General features: G+C 42.8%; 1 protein-coding gene and 1 non-coding gene across 2 annotated transcripts in view; one reads left to right on the top strand and one right to left on the bottom strand.

Moving 5' to 3' along the window:
* Positions 1-27,037, bottom strand: part of LOC146147980 (uncharacterized) — a 29,470-nt gene extending 2,433 nt beyond the window's left edge. The window contains exons 1-11 of the mRNA XM_083387390.1: positions 26,195-27,037; positions 20,211-20,474; positions 14,170-14,551; positions 4,794-6,018; positions 4,166-4,261; positions 3,599-3,747; positions 2,562-2,751; positions 2,040-2,204; positions 1,509-1,658; positions 963-1,135; positions 144-495 (exon numbers count right to left, since the gene is read on the bottom strand). Of these exons, the coding sequence (XP_083243516.1) occupies positions 144-495; positions 963-1,135; positions 1,509-1,658; positions 2,040-2,204; positions 2,562-2,751; positions 3,599-3,747; positions 4,166-4,261; positions 4,794-6,018; positions 14,170-14,551; positions 20,211-20,474; positions 26,195-26,714 (3,666 nt within the window). The 5' untranslated portion in view covers positions 26,715-27,037. The remainder of the gene's footprint in view (positions 1-143; positions 496-962; positions 1,136-1,508; positions 1,659-2,039; positions 2,205-2,561; positions 2,752-3,598; positions 3,748-4,165; positions 4,262-4,793; positions 6,019-14,169; positions 14,552-20,210; positions 20,475-26,194) is intronic.
* Positions 1,826-1,930, top strand: LOC146147981 (small nucleolar RNA U13). Its single transcript, XR_014495259.1, has one exon. It is a non-coding gene; the product is annotated as a small nucleolar RNA U13 (small nucleolar RNA).

The raw sequence follows: 27,037 nt of genomic DNA, 5'->3' as shown, positions 1-27,037 counted from the left end.
TAACGCACGGTGATAACAAGAGCTTTGGGAAAACATGGCTATACTGGAGACATCTCAGAAAAGTTTTGTTAATGACTTATAAAGGGCGCCAAAAGTCGGTTGTTTCTCCACGCGCATGAGGCCCAAACTTTTTTAGGACTCACCCTGCCGCAGGCTCTGCAGTGGTGTCTTCGTCGCAGCAGTGTGCTGAAGGGCTTCTGGCAGCACATGCACATCGTCACTTCGTGGTCCTTGATCCAGCGTGGCGCCCGCAGGCCCAGGTCGGCGTCGTCCATTAGCTGGTCGTTGGCCGACGCCGGCGCCGGGTGAACCGGACTGGCGTCGTTGAGGTGAGTTCCCTGATGGGCGGCCCCGTTTGCAAAGGCTGCGGCGTCGGCGGAGCCTTGGGTGTCAACCGGCGACTTGACGCGAAGCGCGAAGGACTTTTTGCGTTCTACGAATTCCTGGACCGCGGTGATGATCGCCTCCATCCAGGAGTCTTTTTCCTCTGCGGTCCTGAAACGCACATGCTTTAACGTTAGAAAGGCATTTGTCTACAGTGCTTCTACAATCAATCACGATTTACAATCGAATGATAAGTAAACACGGCAAAACCGGTTTGAGGTGTATGCGTCTAAGGCGATATCAACAACATTCCAGTTGTGCCCTAACATTGCTGCTACGAAATTTACAATTGGGAATCGCAAGTCGTTTTTAGACAAGCGATTTTATGCCGATTTTAAGTTCTAGCTTTAAAGACTTTTGTGAAATATGATTAACTTGCTGTTTTCAAATTAAAATCTACAAAATACAGTTTAATTGTATAAATTTATAATTTAGTTTTTCTAGATACGCGCCAGCAACAAGCTAACAGGTATTCCAAAAGCTAAATCCAAACAGATACGCATCGCGGCCGTTTAAATCGAATATTTGCAATTTAGTTTGCAAAAAAATCAAATAAATTCGTGAAAACTTTCACTCACCCGGTTGCAAACTCCATCGATTTCTGCGTGCCGTTCACGCAAAACACGTTCGACACGGTCGCGTTCTTAGCATCGACAATCTCCATACCGTCAAGGTCGATCTTGGCGGTGACCCGGTACGATTTGCCTTGCAGTCGGTTGAGCGGCGTACAGCATAGCAACATGTCGCTGAACTGTAACAACATAAGCATGACTTTCTGTCACGAGATCCGTCTTGCATCGCGGCGATAACTATCTCGCCTAATGATGATCGACATCGCTTATATTGTTAACGGGCACAGGTGATCGCGCATTGAAAACAAATGCCCAACTGGAACAACGCGTTTAGCCTTGGTTTACTGTAGAAGTGCACGTAACTTTTAGGAGCGTTCTTGTGTTGGTAAGCGGCGCTATCTAGAACCGATGGCATATAAGCTTTAATAATACGTTGCAAAACAAGGCATTTCCGTCGAAAATAGGTATGTTTTGTTATTATCCTTTTATAGTCTTTCGGTGCAAACATATGTGTAATAAACATGTAGCTGTATTGTAACTCTATTAGCTTACCAAGTACAGGTATCTTTCGTATTTTTCGCCGTTTCGCGCCGAGATCTTGATGATTTTGCCTTCCCGCAAAAGCTCGCGTGAAACGTCGACGATGTCAAAGTTGACGTCAGCCAAGCGGTTGAAAACGTTGACGAGTTTATGAAATTTGTCCTGCAAAAATCAATAATTTTACCCCTCAACGCTTTAGAATCTTCAACAGGCTAATCTTAATGAGCCTCAAAAATGTCTGTTGAGCCTAACCAGCCTAAATTGTGCGCCCCACAAACGATAAAATTACCCGCACATCTTTGAACTAAATTTCGAGGTTTTTATAGCAGATCCTTCTAAGGTCAAACGGGAATGATGACGGGCTAATCATGCGTCTGTATGAGATGTGTCAACCCACACCTTGTTACGCATATGACACATAGCACCATCTGACCCTATTTTAAATTAATATAAATGTATTTGTACTATTTTAATTCATTCTTTTGCCGTTTTTTCGGTTTCGCAAAAACAGAAAATCTATGGACAGGTTTCTAGTTTTCTTACCATTTTCTTCATCATCTCATTCGAATGAGTGGCGGCGGTTGAAATCAGCTGCAACGCAGTTTCGGCAACAGGTTTCTCTTCGGCATCGTCGGGCAGACGCTTCACGTAATCTTCCAACAACATCTTGTAGCGAGGCACTCGTTGCACGGGGCCCAACATGTGGTGCTAAATACATTTGTGTATGAAAGAAAATGCTTGGACCGTTACCCATTTTGTAGGCCTATACGTTTTCATCCATCTTATACAAAGTTTATTACATATATTTTTAAGTAGACTTTGGACAAAGATCAATATTGCAAAACGCCATTTTTTGTCTACTTTTAGATCATTTTGTAAGTTAGCACAATTTAAGAAACACTAATATTATCCAAATAATAGCGATATAAAACGCCAGTCAAACGGCTCCAAACTTATTGCAAAACGAACCCTCTGTACGTTCACACGAACGAATAACACAGGAGGTCGAGGTATTTATAGGATAAAAGCAGAAACTGTGAGCAACATTCGGCGAATCTTTCTCACCTGCAGAGTGAGAAAGTTGCACTCCGGAAGCTTCTGGATCGACTTGATGATCCCGTCGAAGTCGCGCGACTTTTCCGACCAGGTCTTGATCAAGTTGATGGCGTCGTCAAAGTTTTGCACGTAAAGGCTGTACATCTTCAGAAAGGGAGCCGCTTGCGTCATGATATCGCCTATCTTGGGTTTGGTTTCCCTGTCGACAAAAAAGGTGGGCAAACATAAGAGACCGACACGTCATGTCGCCTGTGCACATCGTAATGAATGCAAATGGATCGTAAAACAGATCACGACACCGCCAAAATCCAAACCGAGGTTTGTATTTCGTGTATTAGTACTTTGTAAATACTATTTAGAAAAAAAAAATAAACATATCACCGCTTTAGAAAGTTCAGTATAAGTTGTAGATGTAGGCGATGTTTTGAACTTTTTAAATTTAAAATCAATCATGCTTTTTTGTAGTAGGTTTTAACACAAAGACAGTCACACAGTAAAAAAAGTGTGAAACGTGTCGACTGAGTTTCCTTTCTCTTTTTTATAGTCGGCGGTTTTAATGGCGAACTTTCGCCGTCATGTCGCACTGCGGAGTAATCGCTCCAGGCCCTATCAATTATCCGATCAGGCACAAAGTCGCATCCGCAAACCTGCGATTTGAGGTCAAAATAATTGTCTGGTTTGCTTTAACTCGTATTATTTGGTTCAGTTATGAACATGGTTTTGATTGTAGTAAAATGAAAAAAATCAAGACGTAAACTAGCTAGCCTTTCGCATCGGTCAATGTATGCACTTCATAGTTTTGATTTAGCCGCATTCTGAAACCGGGACACATTTACATTTTGTATAGCCTACCAATCTAAACATAGCTTAATTTAATCCAACTTTAAAACACTTGGACTAAGTCTAACTAAACCGTCCAAACGTCATAAAACTTCAGTGGCACAGTAAAAGCTATTAATCAGTAACAACTTGGCTATATTTATTGAGTTGCACAAGGGACCACACACCACCCGACAACAAATAAAAGTATGCACGTATAGTCGTACCACTGGTCCAGGCGTTCCCGCAGCTGTGGCAGCAAAAAACTGCTGTGGAACTGGTAGATCGCTGGAATGTGACAGAATATGTTGTTCACCACCGTTTCGGGCATGATGTGCTTCTGAACGGCGGCCTCCATGATTCGCTTATGAAAAACCTGAGTCAAGAACATATTACGCTGTTAATTTATTCGGAATGACTGGTTTCGGCGCTATATAATAGTTGTTTAATTGTTTTAGGTTTGCTAATCCTGAATAAATGGCTCGTAGTTTGGTAGGAGCTTAGGGCTTTTCAAAATCGTTCCAATATTGTTTTAGTCGATAAGTCCTATCATAATAATGGTAATACCTAATGTACAGACTCTCATTTGGGTGACGCCGGGCTAGCAAAAAGGCGCAAGTTTAAATAATGAAAAGGCGCGTAGAGTTTGATGAACCCAAAATATGTCGCCAGTTTTTTAAGGGTTAACTCAGATAGCAAACATTTTTAGCGTTATTGTGTATAGGTCATTTTGAGTTTCGTCACTTTTAGACACCACGCACAAAGCTTTCAAACAAAGGAGCGTCGTTTCTCACCTGATCGATGAGGTGCAGCACTGCCACGTACGACTCCTCGGTGCTCAGCAACTCCTTGGCGATGTTGTGCCTCTTCACTTCGCTCGGCTCTTTCAGCTGCAAAGTGCGTGACGTGTTAGAGCATTTACCCACTAGAACTGAGCCCTGTCGGCTTATCACAACAACTCACGCCGAAAGGGGAAGGGGCGACCACGCAGCGCTCCGGTACTTTCCCGTTTTAAACCCTTATGCTGTCGCACTGGGCAATTTGCCAACCGCTTTTAACAAATGTGACGTGTTAGAGGGGGTTAACATGGAACTGAAACCATTATTGCTCACAAAACAAACAACAATCTACTTTGAGGGGGATACAAGGGGCCAAAATGCTTCGATGGACCTCTAAGTAATGTGTTTAGAGAAAACTCGTTTTGCGGTACGGTGTTCTCCAACACAAAGTAAAGGTGGTTTTATCAAAGCAAGCATTGCTAAATTTAATATCGTTAGAAAAACGGAACTTTGAGTAAGCGACAAGCGCGCATGGAGGGTTTTTTCAGAAAACCAGTGTTTCTACAGAAACAGTGCATCAAAGGGGATGCTAATTCGTCATCAATACAAAATTCACATTTAAGACCCAGGTGGTTTTCCTTACCGACGCGCTTGGGCTGGGCGATATCGAGTTGGAGCGCGGCTTGTTTTGTGTGCCGACAACGCTCTCGTCATCGCTGTTGTCGAAGTCGCTCCAACTGTCGGCGTTGGTACCGCGCTTAGATGGCACTTCGAGTGAGTCGCGAACGCTCGAGCCCGAATCCACAGACTCAGCGGTCGAGAGCTTCTTTGAGGGCTTCTTGGGCGGCACAGGCGGAGCTCCATCGTCGTTGATCTCCTGCGCGATCTTGTCGTACTCCTCGAAGGCGTTGAACTCGCCCGAGAGCGACGAGGTGATGCCGCTGCTGTACGAAGTCCCCAGTGAATCGGTCGAGGTCTCGGATGGCGCGTCGCTATGCGGCCGCGGCGTTTTCAGCAGGTCTCCGGGTTTATTTTGCTGCTGAGAAGCCGGTGGTCGATCAGGCGCGGCCGTTTTTTGATTTCCCGGCTTAGCCTTGGGCAGCGGCGGTCTAACGAGGTGATTGTCCAAGGAGCCGTGACGCTCACCGTTGGGGCTCGGTACCACCGGGCGTTGACCGTCGAAGTCTCCTTCGGTCTTGGATCGCTCGCGCTTCAGAAGGGTGAGCGTTGTTGGCCTTGGCGGGTCCGAATCATCGGTGGACGTGGGGTCCGTCGAAGGGGTCGACTCGGGGGAGCGGCGCGGGGTGGTGGGCGCGCTCGCCGCGTACGTAGGCGCCTTGATCAGCTTGTGTAGCGAGCTGGTCCTTCGCTTGTTTTTGATGCTGGCCTCGTCTGTAGGGGAGGAGTCGTTGAAGAACTTCTCCTCGCTCGGAGACTCACCACCGAAGATGGCGGCCTCGGTCGTTTGAATCACCAGCGGTGATTGCTTGCCGGTGAGCGACCCTCTCTTGTTGAGCGGGAGGCTTTCCTTTGACGAACTCCTCTTCATATTGTCCAGGAAGGATCCGCGACGGCGGTTGTCCTCATCGTCGGTTGAAAAGGAGGAGTCGCACGATCCTCTTTTGCCGAATCTTCTCCTTTCTCTAGCGACGTCGGCGTTGTCGCGCATCTTGTCCATTAACTGATCGTCCTCGCTGCGCGCGTTCTCCTGGATGACGAGAGGAGCGATCGGAGGATCCCTGGCCACCTCGTCGTAGATGTTGGTGGCGTCGGTCGACTGCTTGCTCGCGATCGAGTCCTGGTCCAGGGAGTCGTCCGACCAGGAGTGTCGGTGCCGAACGAACGCCGGCGAACTGCTTCTCGGTTTCCTGCAAGAACAAAGATAGGATAATGCCAAAATCAATGTGTGTCTTCGGCCTTAAAAAATAAATGAAAAGCTCTTTATACACTAAAAATGGTAGTTTTTATAGTATGTTTCGGTTATCAACTAAAACAAGCCCAAAGATACAGTAGTCACTCTAGCCAGGTTTACATTTCATTCGCACGCCAATAAATGCAACTTTATACGGAGTGCAACGACTTCCTTTATGTGGATGTTGGCATTTAGCAAAACAATAAGTGAATTCGGTAGGTGTATTATCCTTTAAGTAGGTGTAAGGCAAAAAAATGGACCCCGAAAGGAGATCGCGTGCGTGCGTCCGAGTCACAAGTTCAGTACTGTACGCCATAGCTTTTTTAGACTTGTTTTTTCGCCTTGTTTGATGAGAGTCACGAACAGCGAAAGGTCGTCGGCAATTGCCCAGCAATGGAGCGTAATAATGTGTCCGCCATCGACATACCGCAGCCAGCGTGACAAAAACAAACGGGCAAGGGAATGCCGAGCGTGGGAGAGCGGCCGCTTTCGGGACTTCGACCGCTGGCGCAGCCGAAAATTGCAGCCTGCTACTTTAGGTTTAATTATAGAACGGTTCGCGATTAGCTGCGGTTGACGCGTTTAGCACGATTCTGTCGCCCAGTGATGTCGATAAGCTGGTCGCGAAGACAGGTTCGCATGACGTGCGGCCGAGAACTCGACGTTTACATGGCAACTTTGAGCACGACGCGATGTGCAATGTGAATTGAATTTTCCCGGCCATATTCGGAGCGTAAATGGCTTTGCGAAAGTGCAGCTCGATGTCGGCACTTGACTTTTGTTGATAAGTCAACTCTTTGTTATCTCTGTATTTAACTGTATTGTTTGAGCTACAATGCGGGCTTTTCTAGTCGCCACTCGTATCACGCACCAAATCAGCCAATCCCTAAAACGATTATTCGGTTGGCTATATCATCTCATGTATTGTAGAGCACATTATAAACTGCTACATTCCAAAGATACAATGATGTGTTGTGTAGGCCAAGTTTATTTTGAGAACGAGACTTCATAGAGCTATATGTATCGTGATGTGATAACCCGACATGATTATGCGTAAAAAAGACGCTCCTAACTTGAATAAGGTGTTATTAAAGTTTTCTTCCAGCAATTCGTCGATTACCTTATGGTGCAAGCCTCCAATAACATGCCAGGAGTGACGGTCTTGCCCTGAGACAGTTCAGCTATTGTTTATGACTGAGGCAAGGCACAGAGGTGGCAGAGTGCAGATCACAAAGCACAATGCGCCCGGTACAGCGCGATGCCAATAGGCGAGTATTTAAAGGAGACCGGAAGTCGTACGTGTGACGCAAAATACTTTGTGTATCGAGTTCGGAGCAATCTCGATCAGGTCAAGTGCATTGCGCAAACGAGCCACGTTTCTGGCAATGTGCAACAAAATTTCGGGCCAGCCGCGCTTGATCTTATCGCCTGTCGATTTTCTCATCCTACATTGCCTCCAATGATAAACCGCAAATGCAAACGTTGGCCGCGTATTCCTTGGCAACTGAAGCTGCTGAATACTTGCAACGTTTCGTCATTTAGGTAAAAAGAGACACGGCTCATGAGATAAATTACTTTAAAAGCCAAACATAACTTGGCAGTCTAGAAATATACAGTCTACGTTATTCTGGTGTAAAAGGGGGCATTCATTTAAGTATGGCCGCTCGTCAAACCCAATCAATACAATTTAGCCTTATCTGGTGAAAGAAACGTTCATGGCTATCTGATTAACTCAGAATCCAGAGCAGGAATTTACAACACATCCTTGTAGGTCTTAAACACACGCCCCAATTATATTCACCTCCATGTATAAGGCCCCTATTAACAGGTGGCGGGCAGATTGCCAGGTCGATTTCCGGGTTCAGGAGAATGGGAAGTTTGCTGCATCCTTTGTGAAAGTTGCTAGTAATTTTATATTGTTTGTAATTCCCCTCATATTTAAAATATTAAAATACCGTATCTACAACATTTGTCTAACTGTAGAATTACGATTTAGGAAGTCCGGGGAATCTGGCAAACAGCTAGTCATTTCGCATTTTGTTTTAAAATATATCACACGACGTATATGATGTGTTTGCACCCATTGATTAGTTTTATTCTTTTTTTATTTACAAATAAAATAAATATTTAATGGTGCGACGTGCTTTATTATTCAAACGTTTCGGCAAATGCTCATGCCATCATCAGTGATATGAAGGCCACATCAGTTACACCCGTTTATATACACTTTAGTCGCAAAACTATATTCACCATTACACTTATGAACAGATCCGTATATAGTGTTCCAAAAGAAATATTGGTTTCAAGCTATGCCGCGACGCGACAACATTGCACACTGGTTGTGCAAAGACTCCTTAAACATAGCCGTAACCATACGGTTCTAATGCAGGTTGCACATATAACCAATTCTATACCTGCACGCCACGGCAACACACAGGATATTGCATCCGTCGCTGGTCTTCTTAAAAAACTCCTGTAAAGTCGAAAGGCAATTTCCCTTGGTCGCCTTTTTGTTGGCCGATCGGATTCGCTTGTACTCGCGCCACTTGCGTCTGCTCCGTTTCCTACTTTCAGTGTCGGGCAAGTACAGAGGCATTTCCGTGACGTCACGGGTCATTTTATAATTTTCAACTCGTAATTGTGGTTGCTTACTAAATTCTTGTTGATTTGCTCTCCGGTGTACAACTTTTAGCAAGTCTATGCTTATCATAAGCACAGAGATTCATTTATACATGCCTGCGACAAAGTTAAAAACGAGTTCAACTGCAAGTCATTTGAAACAGATTAAAACCTACTGAGAAGTGTCCCTACGAAAAGTAATAAAATAGTTCTTCTAAATCTAAAGGTTGGCACCTTAGGTTTCCGCTGCTCCTGGGGCTACTAGAAAATCTTCAAATTAGGAATTCTAGCCGCCCGCCTATCATAATAGTCAAATCCCTTAAAGTGCTCCTGTCTGCGGACTTCAAATAAACTCGGGTCGCTAATTCGCGCCGCAAAACGTCAGCGGCGGCAATTAGGCCGTCCAAAAAATCGCTTCCCGACGGCTAGAATAACAAAGAAGCTCATGCTCGCCCGATGGATATAAAAACTCTAATTCGGCTCAATTACGCTCGTGGTTGCGGTGCTGTGGCGTCGAATTCGCGATTTGCTGCGTCAACGCTTCGCCATGCAACGCTAAACAACAACACAGACTAGCTGCCTGTCCTCCCTCATCACAGGTTGCCAGCTGCTGAAAAGCTTGGATTGCCAACTGCATGCACGCAAGGTTCGGGCGTACTGAACTTCACAGGAGACTGCGTGGCCTCTCTCGTGTCGTAGAGCGCTGCTTGGCGCCGATTCACGTCCAACGAGCTCGTTCAGGTTGCAGTATTGGGCATAGTAGATGCACTATTCATAAACCTCGAAGCAATTAGTCGAGCCGTGTGTGTCCCGTGATGAGTGCACTTGCTCGAGCTGTATTGCCAATACTGTTGTTGTTTACCGGGTGTGAGCTGAACTCAGGGCGGGTAAGCAATGTGTCATAGCTTGCATAATCCGACCGCATTTGAATATCCTTGGTTCTGCAAAAGTTGTCTGCTCCCTACAGCTATAGGAAATGCGATAGAAGTATCCCTCGTGATCTAGTTCTCCTTTGCACGACTTATGACTCGTCGCATTATAAACTTTCTCTCACAAATACTCTTAAAATCTCACTCCTAAAACTTTTATTTTTCTATTTATATCCGTAATCTGCTTGACTACGCTTAACCTTTTAATCCAACAAAGGTAAACCTGTCGGTCTACTTCGAGCTAATGAAACGTGCGATTCCTCGAATACACCTCAGCACTATATGGTCGCCACCCGTGCTACATCTACAGATCGCGTGTGTAACCCGAATAGCACACTAACTGAAAACAGAGCAGCAGCGAATGGCGGCACAAATCCAGTCTGACAGAATTTCGCAGTGTCGTACTCCGTAAAGCCGGAGGCCAGAGATTTCAAGCGACCGTCTGCGGTGCCACCGTTTCGCTCTGGCTCGCGTTAATTGCTTTTTTCGCCCTCCCCATTAAATTGATGCTTTACGGCTCGAACTGCGCTTGAATTGCACCTGACTGACTGCATAATGAACGACACCCTCTTGCGAGGCAACTGGCTTTCTCTCGTTGACGCCACTGCCCTGTGTACACAACGCATTACACGAACGAGAGGGTGTTTAGGCACTTGACTCGGTGATTTATGCACCTGAGTACACTTGAACCACGTAAGAATTGCAAACTCTACAATAGAAGTAAGTCCCTAGTGTTACTGAACAAGCGTCATTGTTCTATGACACTTTTTATGAAATATATAAAATGCTATTTTGCTTGGTTGATTTGGACGTTGAGGGATTATTTAGACTCTGGTGTATGACCATTCAGCTTAGAACAAATCATTTTGAGTTTTGACGACTTACGACATTGTTTTTCCAACCTGTTTACTCCATGATTTACATTAAGGTTTTTTTAATAGTTTTTTTTTAAATAATAGTTAATTAGAGCAACAATACTTGATACAAATTTGTGGAATTTTAAGCATATAGCTAAAGTAAAAATGCTGCGAATAACACTCAATCGTTTTAGGTAGATGCACTTTGCTCACACAGTTTACCCCGATTTTTACATTGTGCGTTTCTTTGCTATTTTGCGCGAAAACACCGCAATATTCTGTCAGTAAAGAAAGACAATTGGCGCCTGGCGTGAAGCAACGCTGTTCCTGTATAGTGCAGTTGTGTACAAATACACAAAGCACCACCATGGAACGATTGTTGTCGAATCGCTACGCTTTTCTGTATCTGAAGCACGATCGTCCATAATCGTTGCATAACACGACTTAGGAAGGGTGCTCGTCGTCACTTGGCCGCTCGCTGTGATTACAAAGCCAGTTTAAATACCCACTTCAAACATCGACACGGCCATGTTCATTCAACACGCTTCGGGCAACCTTTTGCACCCCTTACGTATTTACATGGCAGCTTCAATCAAGCGAGTCGGCTGATTTCAGGGTTGTTATAAGAAGGCTCGCAAGTTTAAACCGTCAGGAAACGCGCAGTTAACATCGTCGTGACTATATGCGAAGCAAACTTGAACCCGGCCTATAGCGCTACTGGTCGTCGGTGGACCGGCGTCACCTGGAGATCGACTCGCTGATAACAGGCTTTGCGATAATAGCATTGTATCAGGCGGCGTGAGCGCCCACCGGCTCGCGCTACTTCTGTGCTGTTCGTGTGCGTCGCGACGCCACATCCTTCCGTTCCTGTCTCGCCTTAGTCCAGGAATATGCCCGCTCGAAATGGCCTCCCAACCTGTTCCGAGGTTTAGAAGTGCGGGGTCCAGCCCTGTGGGCTTGTAGGTATCTCTCTCTGCACTTTTCTGTCGCTGTTGTCGCGGCGTTGACACCGACAATTTCGAGCCTTGCGGATGGACTGGGGTGCGAATGGACAGTTGGACCTAGCACACCAGGGCGCTGCAAAGAAACGTGGAACGGCGCATACTATTTTTACCTGTCAGCTATTTTTACGCGTTACTTCTAAAGCTTGTTTTTTGTTTGCGATACGATAAATTTATATTAAATGTACTCATACTCCCTCTCTAAATAACGCAAGCGAATATTTTACTTTCGCTTCGTGAACACCTTGCGCTAAAGAGATTCGCTCGACAATAAACTAAAGTCCTGACTCGACACTGTTAAAAAAAATCCCAATGATTACAACAGGCTAAGCCAAGCAATAGACAAGTAAACATTGCACGACCATCACAGCAACCAAGAACCGGCCGATCTACACCTAATAAGCCTTTCACGAGAATGAAAATCATCGGCACCGACTTTCGCCCCGCCGCAGCACAAAAACACTCAAGGTCCTTTTGGTCTGTAAGAGGATTAGCGGGTTCTTGCGGCCCGTTAATCACATGACCACATCAACTCAGTGCTGACTTAACGAAACGTGCCGAAGACTTTATTTTGTGCTTGACGTTAAGACGTATTACCTAGGACTTATACAATTAGCCGTTTAAAGTGCAGTGGAATATGGCGACCTCATTCATATCGCCCGAAAATCGAGAACTACGTATTCCAATTAGGTATTTTTATTAAAATCTAGGGCGTCGCCTATACGCCTGCCATATTTATTGGCTAACGTCGCCGCTTAAGAACATCCCTTTCGAACATAGCTCCGAGACACAGGTGAATTATTGTCTTTCATAGAGCTAATCTGTTTAGGTGACTGTAGCCAGATTGACTCATCAATTAGGGTCTACATGCGCCAAACGAGCGCTTGTTTTTTAAAAAACACAACGCAAATCCTGCTAACTGTATATAATGCTGTCGTTTGGTCTTGCCCTGGGCAGCACCGACTCAAAGTGAAAGCAATGTTGTTGTTTTTTAGAGTTGTTTCACTGCGGTGGCGGCGACGTCGCCAATTATCTGCACGAGAGCGTAAATATGGGCAATTACAATTCCGCTGAACGATTTCATCGGCTTCGCGCCACACTGTCACGATGCAAACCTAAAATACCAAACTGCGCTATCTCGAACACCTATCCTTGCCCGGCGGTTAGACCGGCACACTTAGGCACGGTTTAAGTCGATTCGTTCGACCCTGGCCCCTTAGGTCAAAAATTCCGATGGCGCTGATTTCACGCAGGTCTAATCGGTTCGCCCATTCACCTAGTCCTAGGCGAAAGTTGTGTACGTTACGATTTCCGACTGGCCTAATTTGGCGCGTCTGAACGCTGAAGTCACGGAGATGGTATACGCTGCTTCGACCGAATGCCAGCGCCGCTTAAATCAAGTGGATCAACGTAATGCTAACAACTTGCGACGGTCGGGGCGGTCAGCGATGGCAGTTCGTCCGACGTTCATCCGCAATCATTGTATTAAGTGTGACTTGCGCTCGATAAGACAACAGGAACCCTTTCGACTTGAGTCGATGTGAAACCGCAAACCAGACGACGTAAGTTGCCAGTAAAATATGCGTGAGAAGCGAACAGGTTTTAACACGGGCTGTTTAAATTGCATACCATCCGATCACGAAGTGTGGAACCACGTGCATGAAAATCTACTTTTGTACTTTCATAAAAAACGATTTAAGGTCATTAGGATGTCGGTTCAAGGGGTCCTTATTAGTTTGAAGAATTTCACGGGGAAAACAGTTCGGATTACTTTAACAAGACTCTGTATAGTGCATATTAGTGTCAAACGTTTGGCATCTTTGGTAATCAATCATCCTTAAACAGCAGCATGTGTCGCTGTCACACAAGACGCTGCGCGACTTTGCTGAATCAGATATGTTAGCTTACATTTCGTCCTTGAAGTCTGCCAATAGTCAGGTTTTAGGCGAGAAATTGAGATATTGAACGTCCCAGCTGATCAAATACGTATGTACAATTTGCTTAAGGATCTACCTGAGCCTACGCACAGAGCAGTGCCCACTTTGTCTGTATGAGTTGCATTCGTAATTGCAGAAATGAATTATGCTTGGCATTATGTGATTTTGGAAGAAAGACATTAAATAGCCTACGATGTGATTAGTAGGAAAGTATGTCAACAGTGGTAATTGAAAAAGCACGATGCTGTTAATGGTAATCACTTGGTTAAACTATAAGAAAACTTTTAGACATTTTGTGGTACAATAAATCATCAGTCACGCTAAAACTTGCCGAAGGGAAATCCCGATTCTTCTCGCCCATTATATTAATCACTTTACATAAGTACCATAGTCATCTTAAGTTGCAACCCTAATGTTAGAAAATCGCAGAAAATATTTTTAAAATGGTTTAAAATAAATTTTTATTTCTATTTGGCAAAGCTGTAAAAACTGCCCCCCACCCCGTTACGGTGTTGGGAAAGTTCACCGAGTGGAAACAAATATTAGGCGCAGTGGTGCCACGATATTTCTCTGTAAGTGATTTGGAGATTGTAACTATTGCTCCTGTCTGAAAATATTTTAACCTAAAACTTTTCCGTTGAAAGATGGGAATTGAATGCAGAAGAGTACTCCCTAATTTTCGTATATAAAAATGGCAAATTTCAATAAGTTTTTATCGCTGTAATAAAATTTTTACAGTGTAAATAACAAGCAATGGCACTCACCTATTTTGGAAACCTGCTGGTTTTCCCGTTCCTCCGAAAATCAAGGCCTTCTCGCTCACGGAGGCATTGGCCGACATCTCGGTCTGCTTCTGCTCTGAGCCACTGAAGGGCGCACTCGAGACGACGGCCTCGGGGCTCTTCGGTGCCGCTGTGACGTCAAGTGCCCGTTTCACATTCGTCTGAATCCGGACCGGCGCTACGGGGCGACTCTTTGGCGCCGTAGGTGGCGGGTCTGTGTGCTGACAGTTTTGCTGCTGCAGTTGGTCCTTGTTGCTGTTGCTGGTGGTGATGTTGCTACTACTGCTGCTGTAAAGATTTTCCGACGATTTGTTGCTGCTGTTTGACGAAATGGAAGAAGTCCGATTCTCGCGCGTCCTAATCTCTGCAAGTATATCATGGATTCGTTAAAAGTGTGTCAAAGTAAATTAATTATATATAAATATATAGAAACTCAAGGTCACTGCCAGTTCGCTGTGCTACTTCGGCTCACATTTATACCTATACGGAACAAAACAAATTAATAAAAAAGGGCTCGTGTACTAGTTTATGCCTAATAAAGTTAAACAAGTCATAACCATAACACCCAAACGTTTTAAATCGAACATATACTCATACTGCCACATGATAATTTGTCACTAATTAATTTAAAAATTGAACGGTTGATTCAACAGGCTAAAGTACCCCGAACCCGCAACGTGAAACTCAACCCCAATAAATGTCATAATCGGTCACGATGTATAAGAGTTTAGTGGTTGGGCACTGAGCCAAACATTAGTTGTGTGTTTGAATGACAGGCGAAGCAAGTCGTTTCCATATGAGGATCGCACAAACAGCGTGCAATCGTGCAGTAATAATGCTTTGCTGTCGTTGCTGACTAATCTGCCATCTTACGTCAACCGAGCTATCCGATTTCGAATCGCGTTTTGTTCACCGAATCGGGTCGCTACTATGACGTAATAGTACACCGACATACAAAGCAGTGAGGTTAAACGAGAGACTGGAGGCCAAAATCAAAGAACTTTGGCACACATTTGGCTTGTCAACGTAAAATTAAGGTCAAATTTTCACTTCAAGTTGTTGGCGCGTCATCAAAAGTGGCATCAGTATTCTAAATAAAATCACCCTGTCAGCGTTTTGAGGTAATACATAAGAATATTTGAGTCTGTATAAAAAAAGGTTTTATACTTCTCACGGGAATTTCGTTTTTATAATTACAAAAGAAAACACAACAATTTACTATAATGTCTGTGTCGGATTTGCTTTAAAAGTGAGTATGTTTTAGTTTAGGTAATAATCATTTTGGAAACTCAGGATTTTTTTACGATATACTGTGACGCAACGTTACCTCCGCATTGATTGAAAACGTTGATACAATTTATACGGTGTAGTCGACGAAACTGTGTTATTCGTTTTACCACACTATTAACGTATTATTCACGTGGTCCCGATTACAAACAAAATCCGCAATGAAACAAGCTTAACGCAACAATTGATTATATCAGCCTCGGCCGCCTATTTCGGTTACGATTTCAGTCCAGCGCTCTACTCTGAGATGTAAATTGAACGCAGCATATTGATTTGCATAATTATTTAAATGTAAAACTAATGAACTGCGAAAAGGAAGGTAAACTTTTCACTCAAGAATTTATTTCAGCCGATGCAGTGGTCAGCAACACTTAACGTCCTAACACACATGTAAGCGCTTGAACATACATATTTTGAAGATACTTTTCAAACATACCGTTTAACGTATAAACTGTTGCTACCAGGCATATCAATTGCATTTAACGGTTTAAGTATTACGAGCCGTACTATACAGATCGTTATTATTAAATAGCGTCTTAACTTGGTTCATATGGCCAACAATCATATACTCAATAGTAATTTTGTCACTCCAACTTTTAAGCTTACTTTAAGCTCAACGCACGAGTAGTTCAGTTTATTATAATCTAACTTTATTGCATACTTGATTGTTATTGTACACATAACCACTGCCTCGCCTAGACCAACCTAAACAACAAAAAAACGCGGTCCAGGATTAAAAAGTTTCCGCTTAAACGCCAGGCTGCCACCGAAGCGAACGCTGCTTCTATAACTCTCGGTTATTCTCTGTAGACACAAACACATTCACTCACACACTCGCGCACACCCGGAGTCTATGTTTTACACGCCCGGAGAAGCGCGTTTCGCAGCACACAAGATAACGAGCTACAGGAAGAGAGGCGACGCTTGGTGCCTGGTAACGTGCCGTGAGTCGGCCTTTGCATCTCACGCCGCTGATGTGACGCGTTCCGCCGCATCCAGAACAAGCTAGGTACCGTAAGTTCCCCCCCCATGGATTTCAGGGACACCCGTCCCCTCACCCCGGTGCGCAATGGACTCTGACACTACTGCTACAACTTTCCGTTTCGTTTGACCCGCAAAACACAAATTCAAGTTCCCGAATTTACAACTGTTTTGATTTCCATAACGGAAACGTGATTTTACAGACAAATATTTTAGAATTTGCGTTTGCCCACAGCGGCTTGAGTATTTTAGCTTATATATAGAGTTTTTGTTCCGCCTCTTTAAGCTATATCCTTTTCTTTCAATCGTACCCCCTTCAATGGTCCAAAACCTAGTGATATCTGAGAATAACATCACATATGCTTGATTTTGTGTCCATTCTATCATTATCCTGCACGTCTAACAAGAAACTTTTGAACAGATTTCAACAAACTCTGTTTATTAATACGGCTCTTCTGCAACAATCTCTCAAATTCCGGGAAGACCTGTGCCATGCGGCCGACTTTGCGCTAGCTATTGTGCTTCTAATCAGCGTCAGATCAAAAGCACCGTCGCCGACAAAACGCACATCATGAACCCTGTCGTCGTGCTATGACGCCCGGTCCAGGCGCTACGTAACGGCCAGCGGAAATCCCACGTCATGGCTAGGCTTCTGCATATGCGATGGCTGGTGCTGGTCCCGTTATATATTTGACAGGAATAAATTAGCTCCTCTCTTACGCGCCGCACTTCGATATCAAACATATAGCGAGAAACACTGTCTTGAATGTGTCACGGTGTCGTTTATACCACTTTACATGTGATAAAATAGTTACCTTGACTCATCTTATCGGTATAGTACTTGTGCCTGGTATAAATCAGTTTGATTTAAAAAAAAATCAATTAACATTACATGAAAAATCTATTTTTACGGATGACTTGGTTTTGTATCCGCTTCATGATATTCCACGCAGAATTATTTAAAGATTAAGGCGGAAGGACTTTAAAAATTCCATTTTACCGAGGAGCTTTGTGTATTACAAGGCGCAAGCATGCTAAAGTACAAGAAACAATTGGCTTATCATCGGTCCCTTGGGAAACACGGGAGGTATCTGTTCGGCATCCAAGCCACAAAACTCTCGACAGTTGGGCGCTCGTAATTTATGATTTTCCGCCGCGCTGGCGTATCGACTGTCTTATTGAAGAAGTGTATTTCAGCTTTGAGGCTCCATGAAGCAGTGGGGTTTGGCTAATGGAGACAGTAAAGTTCACGCCGCGGCGGGCAGTCAAGTGCCGGTTATTTGCGCTCGGCTGCTGGCTTTTGACTGAACTGGCGCGATTGCAAGAGGACGTCGTGTAATTCGACGACACTTTCGGTGGCCGGACGGTCACACGGTATAAGGGCAGGCGACTTGGGCGTCATACGAGACGACCCTGAAAACGGTCCCACGAGTCGGGATGGAATAAAATTGGTTTTAGCTAGCAAAATTTTCTGTCCGGCCCAACTATTTCGTAATGCCATTCAAAGTGTTACGTTTGGCCGGCACACAAGTACACTACAGGTTCGCGGTATGAAGCACCATGCTTTATTTACCGCTTGACGATTCTCTTAATGTCTATCAATATAGACTAGGCATTTATTCGCAATATACAAACTGGGCATTTTAATAAATTGTGCGAATTTAAAATGGCTTAATGTGATTTAAAAATAGAGTTGTTTTTTCGTCGAAGAGTGATTGAATACGGCTGTCACGGTAAGAAGGGTTTATATATGTGGAAATCGATCGAGAATTGGAGGGTTATATTTGGTTCACAATGGGTTTGTTACATTTATATTAAATCTTAACAAATGGAATTAAGCGGAGTAACCAACACAAAATCTTTCAAAATAGGTAATCTTTTAATGTGCGTGATCGCAACAAAAAAAATTGTTATTTTTAAGCTACATGTTTCTACTTGTCCAGTTAATTTATACCACATAACTATCCTGGATAACATAGGTTTATGAAACACTTTGACCTCCACCTTTAGGCAAATCAAATCATAATGCGTGTCATTAACCTGGTACTTAATTTTATTACCCTAATGTACAAGAATGATATACTGTATATACGGGCCAGTAGTTCAAAATTTATCAGACACGAAACTAGTGAAAATACCGTAAAATGTAAATTGGTCAGTAGATGACCGAACTGTTCATTAGCTTTAAAAACAAAATGCTACAGAGGCGTGTTAATCGTCATATATCTGACGCCAATAGCTTATTTACGAGGCAGCCCGAAAAGCATCTGTTACAAACTAATAACGTGCTTATGAGTTGTTCTTAAACAACCAATATTAAAAGCAACCAGCACTTTACCAAACTAAAGTTACTAGAGGGATGGTTAAAATTAGGTAACGAAAGTAAAAGGCTTCAAAACTCTTTTATTATCTAACCTTATTGAGAAAGGCTCAATATTGTCATCGTTTGTAGCGAACTACTGTATGTTTAAATTTGGGTAAGGCGAAATCGATAAATGACTGTTAAGTGAACAACTAAAAACATGTAGATTGCCCTGATAAGCGAACATTGTTCAAACTAACCGAATTGGTTCCTACTTGTTAATGATAAATCCAGCAAGCCAAATGTTTACTCGGCACACCCGTCAGCGAATTTCGATTCCTGTCATTGTTACCTTAGCACCACAATTAAGGTAAAGTAATATTCTTCCTACACGCTAGATTTCGGTTCCCTTATGAATTGTTACGCCCACTCTTTATACACTTTTGTCTGTAATTTAAAGTCTGCAAAAGATTTAGTTCTGCTATATGGACAATGTGAACAGGTCTAAATTTCTCGGGTCTCACTATAGGAAGCCTAATTTGATTAGCCTACATATATTCATGTTTTCTGCGCTTAGGTCCACTGACTTCCGTATACGCAAGCCTCATTTTACTCTGATTTAAATGTATGACAATGCGAAGTCGAATAATACAGCGAAACTGGTAACTGGCAATGGCGATAGTGGGTTACTGACAAACGCTCTACCATCCGCGTTGAGCAAATGTTGACTCTCAAAGAAATAAACTTTGCTCTGAAGAGGTCACGGAAAGCGAGCCCCGCTGAACAACTATACAAGCGTATTAGTGGAACTCAAATATACTAAAACATTCATAAATATGAAAGTCATATGTTTGGTCTTAAAGTTAGACCTAGCCTGAAATAAATCTAAAAACAGCTGCATATATTTTTTATTAAACTATAGCCTACATAGGAGGCGAAGCTCGTCCCTTCCAATCCGAAAGTGTTTTAATTTACTCAAATTAGAATAACCTTTCGTTTCGCCAATGTTTACCCAAAATATGTCCTTTTCCAACTGGCGCTTACGATTTCCCAGCGGACTTAACTTGTTCAAGTTTTTAAACTGTTAACTAACAAGCCTTTAAATATCGGACCCGGAAAATGGACAATAAATATGGGATTATTAACTTTAGTTTACCGATGTAACATAGGCTCAAAACGTAAACAATTTACAGAATGGCATCACAACTCTGCTAGATAAATGTATTTATATTTAAGCAAAAGTCATACGTTACAGCTGCAATATATGTGGACCCGTTGATAATAATAATTAATTAATGCCAATATGCGTAGTTTCCGTATGCGTTTTATCCGACTATTTCAAGCCTTGATGGGCGTTGTGCAATAAGGTCCAGTAAATGTCTCAGGGCTCAGTGAAATGGACACGAAATCAGCGTATAATAACATTTAGGAGGTGATTAAGTTTACTCCTTACCGGTTTGGACCTTGTTGTCCCAAAGCTTCTTGATATCGCGGAAGGTTTTGTGGAGGTGGGGGTCGGACATGGAACGCCGATGCTTCGCCTTTCGACTGATTGTGGCTTTTGGAGGGTCTTGTACTTTACTGGAATGATTCTGTGTTTTCGCGTGACCGTTCGACTTGTTCAATGAATAGCGTAGCTTGACGCTTGGAGGCTTGGGCCGAACCTCGGTATCTTTCACCCGGGCTTCCATGGCTGCCACAACGTCTTTCACGTTCACTGTGATGAAACAAACTTGATTAATATGTCGTTATTTATTTGATTTATTAATCTTAGCGAGGTGTTCAAGCGGAAAGATCTCAGTTTCTCCCTTCTCACGATCACATTTTGCTAGTCGTGAGATTTCACATTGTTTTAATAATCCAAATTTGCCATTTGATTTTAAATCTACTTTGAAGGAACAAACATCAAAACATATAAATGCCGATTTGAGAAAATTTTGCTAATAGAAAATAAATCATTCATTAGATACCTTGAAAGGAATTTTTAGAACTTATCGATTGCAAACCAAGCTGCAAACAGCCACTTGACGCGTTAGTGTAAAAACAACTGAAAGACGTATCGGATTGATTTTAGATAATAAGTTATACACAAGCCAGTATTTACTAAAACACAATGTCACAAACTGCAGTAACTGTACTTACTTATGATGCAATTATCTTACAAATGCATTACTGTATTGCTCTCTATATTTATATTCTCTTAACTATATATACGTAAATAGCTGGGAACGCCTTCAGGAAGCACATATTTACCCGAACGTGAACTGTGGGCTATTGTGCCAACTGCGAAGTCTCAGGGAGAAGTTTTGACACAGGTATTGCCATTAGAAAGTAACCAAATTAGTTTTATTTTTAGATTTAAATAAATTTTAACGTGGTTACCTTCTATTATCGTGAGGACATTTGACACAACACATGCATATGACATCGTAGGTGCATTGTTAATGAAATGAACAACCCCACTATCAACAGCAAACGTATGATGTTTATTGTCGACCACATCAACGGCTATCACAACTTGTATAGTGACTATGATTACATATTTATGCCTCTTCATCTTAAAAGTTATATAAATCTAGTATGCAAAAAAAACCTATAGTCCTTTAATATTTTTAGTAAAAAGCAATGCGTTTATGACCATTGTGATTTGTAATACGAATATGTTTTGACGCCTATGTGTTATACATGATTGTGACGCGCATGTCTAGGATGTTATTCACAACATAAATACAAAGCGTGTTTAGGTTTACTTTTTGGAATTGTTAACATGACACAAACAAAAATCTCTCAATTTTGATAATGTTACTAGACATAGGCTACTGGATAGTGGATACCCAAATAAATAAACAAATACTAAAATTTCATTGGCAATCTTGTTAAAGGAGGTGACGAGCTTTGTTAATTTTTCAACTCACAAAACATTGCTTAAACCCGAAAAACCTCGGTAAAAAGATTGTTACATAAATGCCTACACTTTTCGCTCACAGTTTATGACACTTTAAACTTTATTTTCGAACCTGGATGATGTATGCAACTTTCGTCGAGGAATCCTCTATGATCCATGAATGCTGGCTTCAGCGCTAAGTTATTTGGTCGGCTTTGAGACATCATTATAATTTCTTTCTATTTTACAAGTTCATTTTTCTAATCTCTTATAATTCAATGCTGCAAAACAGCAACTAGACAATGATAGTTTATAGTCTTTGTTGCCTCTCGTTGACTAACAGCTTCACTCTGCCAGTTTAACCTTAACCACTTTCACTTCGTTCGGTAAGCATAAGTTACGTATCGACATCGACATCGCGCCTATCCTTTGACTACAGCCGAACGTGATGCATCTTCTTTCAAGTCAGTTTAAAAACCAATAAAATAAGCATATCGAGTCCAAAAACTCGAATTACTTCCATTGTAAAAGCATTCTGCTACCAGTCATAATTTGGGATTGCCAACTTTGTGCAAACAGCAATTCGGCTATGCAGCCCTTAACAAATAACCAAAATCCACACAAAACAAACCCTGGAATCTTCAAATAGTCCTCGCAAGAGCTGGTGCTAAACTGAGTCGACAACGTAGGCGCTAATAACACGACCTCGCCTAAATAATTATCTTTTAAGTGAGACCATTCGTTTCAAGCGACGAAGGGGTCAGTGACATAAATCTCAAACGGCACTGGTCGAATCGCCTTCTAAACGCTGTCGTGCACCTGTTTCGCGCTTTGTTAAGGCCATAGTTATAACTCACTCTATTGGTTCTCAGTCAGCAGTGGACTGAAAACATGTCTCAGAACGAATGCCCACTTCATTATACGAAGGCGTTTCCGCAACGAGATGATGTGCGCTTGATATATTTACTACAAAACCGGACCAAAACAGCTTGACTAGTGATACATTTCCGCGCTTCGCAACGGCAAGAAAAGCCAGGGCGAACGCAAGCAAATACTAGAGCTTTGTAATCCATACAATCTAATACTAACTGCAACAAAATGCGTCGCCGCAAAACAGCAAACGACGGTAAAATGCATACAGGCTATCCACATACGCAAAACAAACAACACAGTTTAACCTAAATATGGAATTCGATTGCGCCTGTTGCCATAAGAGAAAGCGTTATCACCATTAGCTGAGCAAACTCTCCTTATCTCATGTTAACAAGGCGCACATAACCTGACCCTTGGATCTTCAGGGCAATGTTGGTAAGCATGTCCGCTCGTTTGCTACACAAAGTCAGTGGTTGGTAACCATAGTGCAACGTTATCTGGTCACTTGCTACTCAATCGTTGCTCGGTCACTTGCCGTACAATATTCCGCCTATATCAGAGACACACTCTCTGTTTTGCAATATGACAACAAACAAGCAACAAACACGTGACGAAAAGCTTCAGTCACCCTCTTCCGGAAGCAAAGCCTTAACCAGGCAGGGTAATTTATAGCGAGTCACGTTACTTCCGGCCGCAAGACAATGTAATCACTTTTTGCCGCGCCGAGTAAACTCTCTCCCTTTAGGCCTGGTATTTTTTTTCTGAGAATTTAGGTCGTTAGTTGTGCATTCGTAATATACCGAGCGAGGTTATTGGTCGCCAAGCTTCGGCGAAGTTGGCTTTCATGGTAAGTTCTTGGGCTATTTGATTAAAACGTTGGAAATACGCCTGACACTTGGCACTAGATCGTGTACAACAACAAAAGTAGCCTATGATATAACATTATTGCACAAAACAAACTCACTAGTTTTAAACAGTTAGGTAACGTTGACCACCCCATCTACGTTAGTAATTTAAACACTTTTGCTACGAGATTGAGTAATGATGTTCGAGAAAAGAGTGTCTTGGTTAAATCACAGTTTCTTGAATCAAGAGTATTGGCAATCAACAAAAATATATGCGGCCCTATGTTTCTTTCAAATTAATCCTAAATTACCTAATTAGTTTCCCCGTCAACGTTCTTGCAGCAGGCTGCAGGGCACGATTAAACACAAAGAAGCCTATTATAGTGGCTGACAAACAATAACGTGCATCGACCGGTAAACAAGGCGTTTTACATAAATTTTTTATAGCTGAAGAAAAATTTATCTTGTTTATGGACTACGGGCTACTATTTTTCCAGCCCTAGTTCAAATGTAACTGGAATATATAGAAAGTAGGTGTAATTTTGATCTTTAGTGTTGTTATGTCATTTGTGTTAACCAATTCCATTATTAAGGTCGACTTTTAACATTGAAACAAACTGAAGAATTTGCAAATAATAATTTACATTTAAAAACAGGCACCAAATAAACAATACGAAATTGACTATGTCTTGTGAAAAATAGAAACACTCTTCAAAGCTGCACAGCGGCACGCTACTTCCTGAAACTGGTTAACTATTGCGTATTGGTGAGTCGCGCAATCAAGAAGCTAACGGCGCTTGTATAAACAGGAACAGCAACAGCTAGCGCGTCACAACTCCAGGCGCGTGCACACGAGTGGAAAAGAAAACGAGGAAGAAAACCGGGCCCATGATGCTCGACTATATACTGGCTAGCCCGCAGAGCTATAAGCAGGTCGTCGAATGCCGGAAACTCAGGCAGCTGGCGCGTATAAAGCAACAGTCACACCACGACATGCCTATATGATGTCAATGAAGATGGAACGACCGCAACCGGAATGCTAAACGAGGAAGAAAAAGCTCCTCGTTTGACCGCCGGTCACAGCATGGTATCAGGTTGACCTACAAACTCTTTCTTCCACATTAATGTTTACATTTTTCAAAAGCGTTTTTTCGCTGAAAAACGAGTAGTTGGAATTTGATTGTGGGCGACAAAAGATCGTGCTTTCATCATTTTAGGTATGTATTTCGACACACCTGAAATAAATCCACGAGTGTCCGCAATGATTTTAAAACATAGCCAAGTGTTGACTCTTTCCCAATTTCGACGACTACTTTCGCTTTAACAAAGGCGAACAAATAAAACTTAACTCTTTGTACAGAAAGCCAAACACGGTTGGTTTTTACAGCTACGTCACGTTTAGAAATTCATTTTGTAAATAAATAACATTGTCAATTTGTTTTTACAAATTAACTAGGGAATAGGTATAATGCTGGACACAATCAAGCTATCTGGTTAGTGTTAAAAAAACCTTGCCAGTATTGCCCCTTAAAAGATTTATTTAAGGTGAAATTTCACGACGTGTTCTATATAGCTTTACATTTCTGTGAATAGGTTTACTGTGCCGTTAAGAGAAAGGGTACAATATATGCTTTAACGTAACAGAACGTTGCGCTTAACAGGGTTTATATCTTCACCACAGGTGACGCCAGTTCGCGATTACTACACAAGCGGTTGTTTTTTCAGCCACTCCATGCGGAACGGAGGTGACATGTTTTTCACAAGCTTTTGACTGAAACGTGACGGGAAGTGATTTTCACGTTGGGAATGAATTTTTATGGGGCTGAAAAAAAGAATTTTTATGGGGCTGAAAATCTGCATATTACCAAAAAATATCGTGCTAAAGGTACTGTTCACCCAGAAACAATTTATTTTATTTTTCAAATTTATTGATTTTAGATATTTAATAAGTTTTTTGAGAGTGTATGTTGAACTGTTGGTTTCTAGGGAACTTTTGAGGGTTGCCACGTTACCGTTATTTCTGTGTTGATTATTATAAACGCGGTAACAAACTTTTTTTTGCAATGTCTTACGTTAAACGTTTGCTAACTGTTTCCGTAGCAAAACAGTATTAGAAATATTTTGTATCTTTAAAGTTAATAAAATATTGTTTGGTCGTAGAGAAAATACCTTTTGGAGGGTGAACCGAAACTATACACATCACGTAAATTCTCAAATATGGCGCTGCTGGGGGTCAAGTGGCAATCCCGCTTAGCTTCGCAAATATTTGGGGTCGAGGCACATTAAATGATTAACTACAGTGTTACGACTTCTGTACGACCCCGAATTACGACGTCATCAGCTTTGTCATGTGCTGACTACGTAAGTCATTCTAGCTGGGATGCTTGTGTGTGTGTGATTCAAGCCTACATTCCAAGACGTTGTATCGCATACGCTTCACTTGTCGCCTTAGCTATTGTCGTAATACTAACGACAACCTTTTTCTACCTAAAACATGCAAAGTAAATAGGCAGGATGTCAAGGCCATAAATTTGCGTCTCGAATTACACATTAGCATTTAAATCGTATTTTTATGGTCCGAGATAAGGCCGCTTTTTCGACAAAAACCTTCCCAGAAAATTAGCATAGCCCTTCGACAATTGGCGACTGTTCAAGTGTTGGGTTTCAAATGTGGGGCTGCAAGTCGCTGTTCAGTCAATTTGGTAACGCGGAAACACTCACCGTTTCGAAACCGAACCCGCCTATTCCTGCGCAATCGCGCTTATCTGCCGCAGCGCAGTTTTCGTGGCTCATTCAGCACGCAAGGCCGATTTAAAGAAATCAACAAAATTTTACCTTTGCTCTGTCGTTTCTCGGCGAGTAGTCTTCTTAGTCTTCGCGCATTAGGTCCATCGCTGAGCGGGTCGAATGCGGGCGACGACGACCTGGAACCGAAGGCGAACGACTCTGACTTGTAACGCTTTAAGATTGGTCGAGATGCGCTTGCTGTCTTCGATTGTCTCCCAACCGAATTCCTATCGTCAGCTAAACGCGGTTTAGTGCTGACTTGCTGCAATGGCTGGACGTAGGACGGAACGTAGCTGGCTCTATGGACGTTCTGCTGCGCATTGACAAAATGCCCCCCGCTGCTGCTACTACTGCTGAATCTGCGTCGTCCCAGTTCTACTACGTCTTCGACTTCCTTTTTGCCTCTGTCGTCATCACGCTGCTGCTGCTGTCCAAGTCGCATTGGTTCGTTGCGGTACTGGATAAGTGACGTCACCGATGCAGGATACTTGCTCACATGCGCTATTTCGCTGTCACTTCGGTTGATGTCGTGCATCACAGGCGCTTTCCCTTGGTGGATGCACGCCATGCCGGTGCATTCCGCGAGTGACGCACCAGTAGAAATATTAACCGATGACGTTTGTCAGTGGGCACAGGTGGTTTTAGCAAAAGGCGGGCCAAGCTACTTCGCCGCGCTGTCACACAGGAGTTCCTTCTCGGTATCTGTTCCGCCCTGTGAAAACGCGGCCTTGTTCGTCGTAAAACCTTAACTCCAATGTTTTCGCTTCGTCAAGTCAGCGAACACCAGCCTCCGCGAGATATTCTTTACAAGCACTCGGCAGACTATACTCCCTTCACGGCGACAGGCTTGAATCGATCGGCTGTGATATAGGATGAATCACAACAGCCCTA

Source organism: Ascidiella aspersa, chromosome 4 (assembly GCF_963924565.1).
Source record: "Ascidiella aspersa chromosome 4, kaAscAspe10.2, whole genome shotgun sequence".
In the NCBI taxonomy this organism is placed as follows: Eukaryota; Metazoa; Chordata; class Ascidiacea; order Phlebobranchia; family Ascidiidae; genus Ascidiella; species Ascidiella aspersa.
The sequence above is the reverse complement of the archived record's forward strand: the minus strand, read 5'-3'. Positions and strand labels throughout refer to the sequence as shown.